This window comes from Penaeus monodon, chromosome 12 (assembly GCF_015228065.2).
Source record: "Penaeus monodon isolate SGIC_2016 chromosome 12, NSTDA_Pmon_1, whole genome shotgun sequence".
NCBI classification, from domain to species: Eukaryota; Metazoa; Arthropoda; class Malacostraca; order Decapoda; family Penaeidae; genus Penaeus; species Penaeus monodon.
The window spans coordinates 48,975,658-48,983,664 of NC_051397.1; the positions used below are offsets into that span (position 1 = coordinate 48,975,658).

Consider the following 8,007-nt stretch of genomic DNA (forward strand, 5'->3'; position numbering starts at 1 on the left):
CCAATCCCATGCCTAGTTTAAGGAGTTATGTAGCAATCCCCAACTAAGACCTTAATGTGCTTGGCCACTAAGGTTCTTCAGGCCTTTGCAAAGGCAACCAATCCTCCCCCCTCGAATTTTAGAAAAAAAAAATTTTAGGTATTAAAGCAATATACGAGGGGATTAAGCAGGAATGATAAGCAATTAGTCCTGCTTATAGCCCCTTTAGGTATTCACCTTGACTTTGTCTAACAGCAGCTTTAGAGCTGGCATGGCATTTTGTCCATGCTATCTATGCCAAGTAGCCGAAATTGCTGGGGAACTTAATAGAGCAAGCCATTTAATACAGTTTAGTGGCTTTTGTTGGGCCTTTTGAGCTTCTTTCCACCCTCAACCCTGACTGGTCTTTGTCTGCTCTAAAATGGTTTTAGAGGGGAACCACTTTATACTGCGCAATACCTTTTGGTACTGGGCAGCATATGTAGACACCAATATCAGCAAGCTAGTCTAGCTTTGTCTAGAGCTAGAGCTTTTGTTTTATTTCCATTTTCTTTGATCTGTAGGTGGTCAAACAATTAACAAGGACTTGTTAACAATTTATTAAAAATCTAAAATCCAGTTTTCACACTGGGACTATTGGCATTAGTTCAGGATACTTGAAAGCTCCTGGGTTGCACTCTATATGTCCAGCCTCATGAGTCAGACCATTCATCTTCAGCTCTAGCAACTTGGCCGAATTTCCTTGTCCAATTAACAAGGCATGTTTTGATATCTCTGGGAAGACTGCATCAGGCACACTAAAGTGCTCTGCCCACCAAGTTAATGGTGCATTCAGTTCTACAAATGGCTTGTACTTCATTCCTGAAACAAGATTAAGGAGGATTAGGGTTTTTGGGGATAGGAAGTGCACAAGTTTAAACTACCATTAACTTTCAAGTTACATACCATGTAAAGTGTAAGCAGTAGGGTAATAGTTCTCTTGCAAGGCTAGAACTAGTGTAGTTCCAGTAGCTGCATTACCAGTGAAGAAGTTGGTCAGTTTAGCCGGTTCATTCAGAGGTTTAGAATCGAGCCAAGAGAAGCCAGTAGTGGAGTCAACCAAATAGAGCTGAGGAACAAGGATCAAGCTTTAGCTTACAGCTCTTCATGAAGAGAGACCAAAATCGAATCTTAGATTTACTTACCTCGAGGTTGTGTACTACACCAGATACAAGTTGCCGTGTAACTGAACAAATCAAGTACAGTTTCCCATATTGCTTCACTATGGTTGCATCATCCACTTTAAGTACCTCCATTTCCTGGAGGAAAGCACCATTCACCGACATCTTCATTTTACCAGTCTCACCCGTTACAACTATAGCATCTCCACCATCAATTATTGTTGCCGTTTTGTCTGTAAAATGGAAGTAGTTGCTTACTCATTCCCCAATGCCTATCTCTTTACTAATCAAGTTTAGGCATACTGCTTACCGAAAGCAGGTGAAGTTTTCACAAATTCAAAGAGATTCTTTGAGCTGCTGAAGCTGTAGACATGTCTTGTGCTACCCATGGTAATTGATATTCCCATTGTTCCAGTCTCTTCAATGAAAGATTTTTCAACCTTTTCTCCTGCAACAAGCTCTTGGTGCACCTAGAAGATAAGGTTCCATGCAATTCTAGTACCAACTACTGACATTTCTAATTTCCCTTCCCCCCCTCACCCCTATACTTACAGAAAGGGCATTATTTTCTAGTTTGAAGGCCACACTATTTGTCCTGCTGCAGCTATTGCCTGCAGATGCTGCCATAATGAAGAAATTCTGCAAGAAATTAAGGCATGTACAAAAGGTTTTATAGAACATGTTTGTTTATGTAGACATATAAACATATTAACTTACATTTCCATTGTGCTCGAAGTCTACCCAGTCTGCACCAGAGCCAACATTAGAATACTGCGATGTTGTTTGTCCAAGATTAGTGCCATACTTGTACATGGTCACATCACAAGTTTGATCCCAGCTCATGACAACATACGAGTAATCACCAATCTATGATAAAGACGTTGAAGTCAATTTTGACGAATACTTAGGTTTATTAGTTAAAAGTTAACTCCCCTCCCCCACTCACCCTCACAGATCCAGAGGACTTTGGTTTTCCACTAAACTGGAGTTCATCTACCAGATTAAAGTAATCTGCATCATATAGGGCCTTCTGAGTATCTTTATAAGCTTCTTCAATGAGGGGGCATTTGTTGCTGTACAGGCTCTGTAATGACACTACAATTAATACCATGCATCATTCAGTCTAATATACTGAAGCTTGATCTTTCATATACTTGCCTTTATGCCTTCGTTGTAGGTAGAGTAGGTATCGAGTGCACTTTTAGCTTCTCCATATACTGCACTTACAAGCATGCCATCCACTGGGTGGCTAGTCAGGAGAGTATCCTAGCAAGATAATAAAGGTTAAAATGGTCTTCAGACCAAGATCTTTAAAAGAAAAAAAAAAAGGAATAGCAAGCTTACCTTCATCACAACTGGATCCGTGAAGTTCAGGCTAGCAGTGATTACAGCTGCTTCATTGTAATACCAAGCATTATTAGCCAAGTCTACCAAATCTACATCTCCAATCTCACCACTGGTGCTAGTTAGACTTTCCACAGTCAGACCAGAAGAGAAGTTAAGACGACCTGAAAAACAAATTAAGTTTAAGTTTAAGTTTAAACCTAATAAACTACTCTGCATTTACTGGCAAATTACTTTAAAGTTCTTACCACTTATTGTTGGAGCCTCGGTCAGATAAACAACTTCTGATGAAAAGTCAACCAAGGCATCATCTCCTGTCCTGCCCGTTACTTCGACGTTGTTGGATACAACAGTCAATCCTTCTATACGTTTTAGCCCAGTTACAGTTTGGCCTCCATTTATCTGGAGAAAATTCCCGTTGTACATGTGCAAAAGACTGCAACTTTGTTTGCCAATAAAACTTACACTATCATACATCACAAGCCTAAGTATCAAGACTTACCTTGAGAGTGTTTAGAGATTCTGCAGGGAGGTTAACATTATTAACCTTCCCCAGTACTGCCACATTTGTAGATGCATGGAGATCCTCAACTTCAACATTAGTTATGAAGGTCTGCCGTGTATTGGTGGTTAGGTAATGAGTATCCACTTCCAAGTCATTTAGTCTTGTGATAGCAAGGTTACCCTTTACCGATACATCAGTTGTAAATTGCTGAAGGGAGAAGTTAGAGAAATAATTAAAAAATTTATGGACATAAACTACCTTGACATACAATACCAAGCCAAATTAGGCATCAACTTACCAAATTTGATGTTGAAGACTGTGTCCCATCAAGTAGAACTGCTCTAGTCATCAAGTCCTTGTAATCAATTCCATCTACTGAACCCTGAAAAAAAACAAGCAAGTGGGTAAACCTCTTAAAAACTCTTAATCTTCAAGTCCAGGAGTGGCACAATGGAATCTTACCCGTATGCTTAGAGAGTTGGCCGTTACCGAAGGTGCAGACACTAGTCCATTAACCTTTAATCTCTTGTTCAGCGTAATGGGAACATTCTTGCGTACTGCATGGCTTAGGTAAGCATTAAAGTCAACGTTGTTCAAGTTTGTGGTGAATATATTCTTGAAGGTTACATTACTGACGAAGTTCTTTGTACCTCTTATTATTACATCTTTAGCAGTTAAACGTACAGCATCTTCGAGTCGCTTATTTATGTTGATACCTTCCAAGTTTCCTTCAACCTTGAAGTCATCAACTGTCACTTCTCCATTGAAGACAATGTTTTCTGGAAAGAAATCACCATGAGTTAAGATTCTTGCATTATTGCAGAGCTTTAATATCAACACTTTCAAGACTTACCAATGGTATCTGCACTCTGCTTGAGGGCCTCAGAGTCAAGCCTCTCAAGATCAACTCCATCAAAAGTACCATCAAGGGTCAAATTCTTTTCAGCCGTTACAGAATCAAATGTAAATTCAGCAGTGATATCTTGGTCTGTGTGGAGAGTGAAGAGTCTTGTACTCAGGTCAATGCCATTTGTAGTTTCCGTGTCTATGTTTCCTTTCACAGAGATACCGTTGTTGAAGACCTTCTTGCCTGAGGAAGGTCAAGATAACAATCTTGTTACTTAAAGGGGGGGGGGGGAGGAAGGAAAAAAAAAAAAAAAAAAAAAAGTAATTACTCACCTGTTATCTGGACAGAGCTGGCATCTTTGTACACTGCATTGTTGTGTACAACTTGCAGGTCCTTTCCATTGACAAGGCCTCCAACGTCAACATCACCTTGCAGGTCAAGGTCACTCCAGGTCACAGATCCTGTCATGGCATTGTTACCTTCCAGGAGGACTGCATTTTCATGGATTCTGCTTATATTCTTGCCATTAGCACCAGCCTTGTTAGCTGTACTGACAGATTCTTTTACAGTTAGGCTTGCAAAGCTAACATCCGACAATATGGTGGAGTCTGCATCATCTGTGACAATGTTGTTCTTCAGCTGTGCAACGTTGTGCCCATCGATGTTTACTGCATCAAATGAGCCAAGAACAGAGACCATTCCATTTACAGTTAGAACACCCGAGTGGGGAGTAGGGTTCTTACGGCTCATGCGAATGCCATCTAGCACGGAAAGGTCAACCCCATTCACTGTGAAGCCATCTGACAGATCTATTTGGTTAATATCCAGAGCACCAAAGGAGGCTGCTGCAAACTTCTGTGGAACAGTGAAGGCTTGGTCACCAGAGTTGGTAAGCACCTTGTTGAAGTCTACACCAGATACCCTACCCTGTACATCTAGTTCTCCAGCAGACACGGTCCCAGTGAAGGTCTTCCTTCCTGTTACCACTTGTCCTGGCTTGTCCAAGTAAAGGGCAGAATCAAAGAGTTGCTTCAAGTCAACACCATCAACTAGACCCGTTACATCAAGACCCGAGGAGAAGGTAACCGGCTTCTTGAAGGTTTTTACTCCTGCTACAGGAGTGTTGGAGTGACTATGTACAAGTTCCTCAAAGCTTACACCATTGAATGTACTATCAAAGGTTGCACGAGATATACTCAGGGGAAGAGTAAATGCCTTTGTGCCCGATACTGCTGCTGCAGTGTCGGTGCTGTATATTATATCTCTACTAAGATCCACAATATTTAAAGAGTTCATTAGACCACCATAGTTAACAGTTGGAAGGTGAACATAATTATTAAAGTAAACATCGAATCCTTCACCCATTGGATCCAAAATGGCTGTAAGGTTTGCATAAAGGTCATCAAAACTTACACCTGCAACCAAACTACTAGTAACTTGCAGACTGCCTAGAATATCTACACCTTTTGTGACAGTTTTTCTTCCAGTCATTGTTTGAGGTCTGTGAAGAGTAACCAAGTTATCAAATCTGATACCATCTACAGCAACATCATTGCCAACTGTAAGAACTTCACAAGTCAGGTCATCAAAGGCTTTGGTGCCAAGGTTCAAAGAAGCATCCGTTTTAAGGGGGAAATCTGAGGGGAAGTCTTTGCCATTGACCATGTCTCCAACATGCAAGCTTTTGGCTGTAAGGGTTGGTACCTTTATCTTGCCTGTAAGCTGACTATTTTCATCCTTGAAGACAGTGGTGGATAAGAAAATAGGTGAACTCACACCAGATAGCAGGCTAGCAGAAAGAGACTTTGCAGTCACATTATTAGTAAACTCTAGGGGTCCCTTCAACTTTCCACCTGCTTTTGTTAGTGCATTCCTGTACAGCTGTTCAATGATTACACCATCCACATCTGTAGAATCAACTTGCAGATTTCCATTGACCGTCAGATTCTTGTTGAAGGTGGTATAACCTGAAATATTTTTAGTTTATAAACTTTAAGCCCCTTTAACTATTGTCTACCCCCTGCATACTTTAACCCGATTTTCAAAGAAATACTTGCCTAACACTGCTGGCCCATTCAGTGTAACTGCATTTGTAAGATCTATACCACCAACAGTGCCACCACTTGGCAGTTGTACATCCTTTGCTAGTAGGGTGTTGACAAAGTTCACACTTCCAGCTACTGCATAACTACCTGTTGTAGTTGCAATATCACTCACAGGAATATCGTCAAGAGCTCCTGTTTCAAGGTTCGTAACCTCAAGCCTTGTTGTGAAGGTCTTCTTGCCCGTAATCTTGCGTGGATCAGCAAACCTAGCAGTAGATTTAAATAGTGTAATTTCTCAAATAAATAAAATTTGGTAAAGTCCTCTCATGCCAAGTATACTTACTTTATTAGTCCTTCGAGTGTAGAAGTTATAGGGAAAGTCTTATCATTTTTATCCAATACTTCTTGGAAAACTGCACTTCCAACACTTAGGTCTTGCACTGTTAACCCATCCACAATTACCTTTGTGCCATTAATCTTCTTGCTAGTGGTCAGACTAACGGCATCTAAAAAGATGAACATTAGATTTTAAAATATTGATTTCTGCATGGCCAGAATATTTGCCAAATTAAAGACACTATACCTTCTAGTTCCATTTCGATTGAAGTCAAGGTGTTATCTATAATCTGTAGCCACGTGGAACTATTAGTTAGCTGGTCGAGGTGATCCTTGTATCCATCATAGCTTACGCCAGAAAGATCGGTGTTAGGGAATACGAGGTTGTTTGCCGTCAAGTCCGTCACGGTTAAGGTCTTAAGAAAAAAGACAAAAAATTATGTAGACTAAAAAAAAAAAAATTTAGTCTAACTTGTGTAAAAGAGTAACTTAAATTGTACAAACCTTATCAAGGGTTATGCCACCCAAAATGGTCACATCTCCAGTTATGTTTACACTTGGTGTAACAGTATCTACAGAATGACTTAATCTGTCTTCTATATCACTCATCACTTCCCTCTGCCTTGTATATTCGTTCTGCAATATAAAGAGTAGAGTTCGAAGTCAGTGGCTAAAATGAAAGCCAGATCAATCTGGGATACAAAAGATTGACAGTCATCAAGTTAAAGTCATATTAATTTAGACATTTAAACGAATCTTATTAATGCGCCATTACCTCAAGGTACTGCTTTCTGTTCTTCAGGGCAACACTTTCATCCCAAATAGGGTCTTCAAGATAAAGCATCTCTGCAACAACATTGATGCCAACAACACCTGTTGTCGTTTTTAGGATCAACTGCAATGATATTAAGGCAAGCTGTGAAGTCCATGAATCCATAACCTAGTTTTGGTTTAGCATTAAAATAATTTAATGATTTAGACTAGTCGTATTACTTGCCTTTGGGACAGCTGTACTTATTGATCTTACATCACCAAAGCCTTTGTCCCAGCCAGTTACGTCAACCGGTAGAGAAGTCTCATTTGCCTGGAAAAGTGATGCTTTAGTCATCTTACTTCAAAAGACCCTTCCCCCCCCCCCCATACAAAACTACAACTAACCAGGATGTAGAGTCCTTTCGTTCCATCCCAGACAAAGATCTGCACAAGACTTCCAAATCCTGTCATTAGGATGACTTCATCCTTGCACGAAGGAAGCTAGAAGATTGAAGTATTTATCAAAGGAGGGTCGTCATTAAGTAGTTTAGTCAAATGCTTAAATTTGAGCAATTTACTTACACTGACTGGCACCATTTCAGTGAAGCTTGCAAGGCTACCAGTAGGCAACAGGTTCTGAAGAATTTGGTACTCTCCCCTATTCTCCATGTACACACGAGCAAAGGTTGGCGTTGTGGCTATGAGGAAGTTGTCAAAGCCCGTTGCATAGCTTCTCCAGGAGGTTACTGCTGCTGGGAGGCTCAACACTTGTTGCAGCGAGATTTGTTGTCTACCCCAGCGGTCACTCTGGGGAAAAAGAAAAAAGAATTTAGAGTTTATGCATTACTAGATCTTTTAATTAGATCTAAATTTGATTTAAATAGCTCTACTCACCGTGAGCTCGTGAATATTGAGGTTGGTACCATCTTGTACTCCAATAATTACTCTGCCACCGTTTTGCCAGACTTTCATCGAAGTTCCAGTTGTATCCCACACCATTGAAAAGCTAAAATTAAAGTTTGGGTTAGATTTTAATTT

General features: G+C 40.3%; 1 protein-coding gene across 1 annotated transcript in view; it reads right to left on the reverse strand.

Moving 5' to 3' along the window:
* Positions 1-568: 568 nt before the first annotated feature.
* Positions 569-8,007, reverse strand: part of LOC119579543 — a 9,576-nt gene continuing 2,137 nt past the window's right edge. The window contains exons 9-32 of the mRNA XM_037927445.1: positions 7,864-7,975; positions 7,552-7,776; positions 7,375-7,470; positions 7,214-7,300; positions 6,992-7,111; positions 6,721-6,852; positions 6,464-6,632; positions 6,224-6,386; positions 5,893-6,146; positions 4,168-5,802; positions 3,842-4,078; positions 3,451-3,767; positions 3,287-3,370; positions 2,986-3,195; positions 2,732-2,885; positions 2,484-2,647; positions 2,298-2,405; positions 2,086-2,223; positions 1,857-2,006; positions 1,692-1,778; positions 1,450-1,609; positions 1,164-1,372; positions 925-1,087; positions 569-840 (exon numbers count right to left, since the gene is read on the reverse strand). Of these exons, the coding sequence (XP_037783373.1) occupies positions 602-840; positions 925-1,087; positions 1,164-1,372; positions 1,450-1,609; positions 1,692-1,778; positions 1,857-2,006; positions 2,086-2,223; positions 2,298-2,405; positions 2,484-2,647; positions 2,732-2,885; positions 2,986-3,195; positions 3,287-3,370; positions 3,451-3,767; positions 3,842-4,078; positions 4,168-5,802; positions 5,893-6,146; positions 6,224-6,386; positions 6,464-6,632; positions 6,721-6,852; positions 6,992-7,111; positions 7,214-7,300; positions 7,375-7,470; positions 7,552-7,776; positions 7,864-7,975 (5,413 nt within the window). The 3' untranslated portion in view covers positions 569-601. The remainder of the gene's footprint in view (positions 841-924; positions 1,088-1,163; positions 1,373-1,449; positions 1,610-1,691; positions 1,779-1,856; positions 2,007-2,085; positions 2,224-2,297; positions 2,406-2,483; positions 2,648-2,731; positions 2,886-2,985; positions 3,196-3,286; positions 3,371-3,450; positions 3,768-3,841; positions 4,079-4,167; positions 5,803-5,892; positions 6,147-6,223; positions 6,387-6,463; positions 6,633-6,720; positions 6,853-6,991; positions 7,112-7,213; positions 7,301-7,374; positions 7,471-7,551; positions 7,777-7,863; positions 7,976-8,007) is intronic.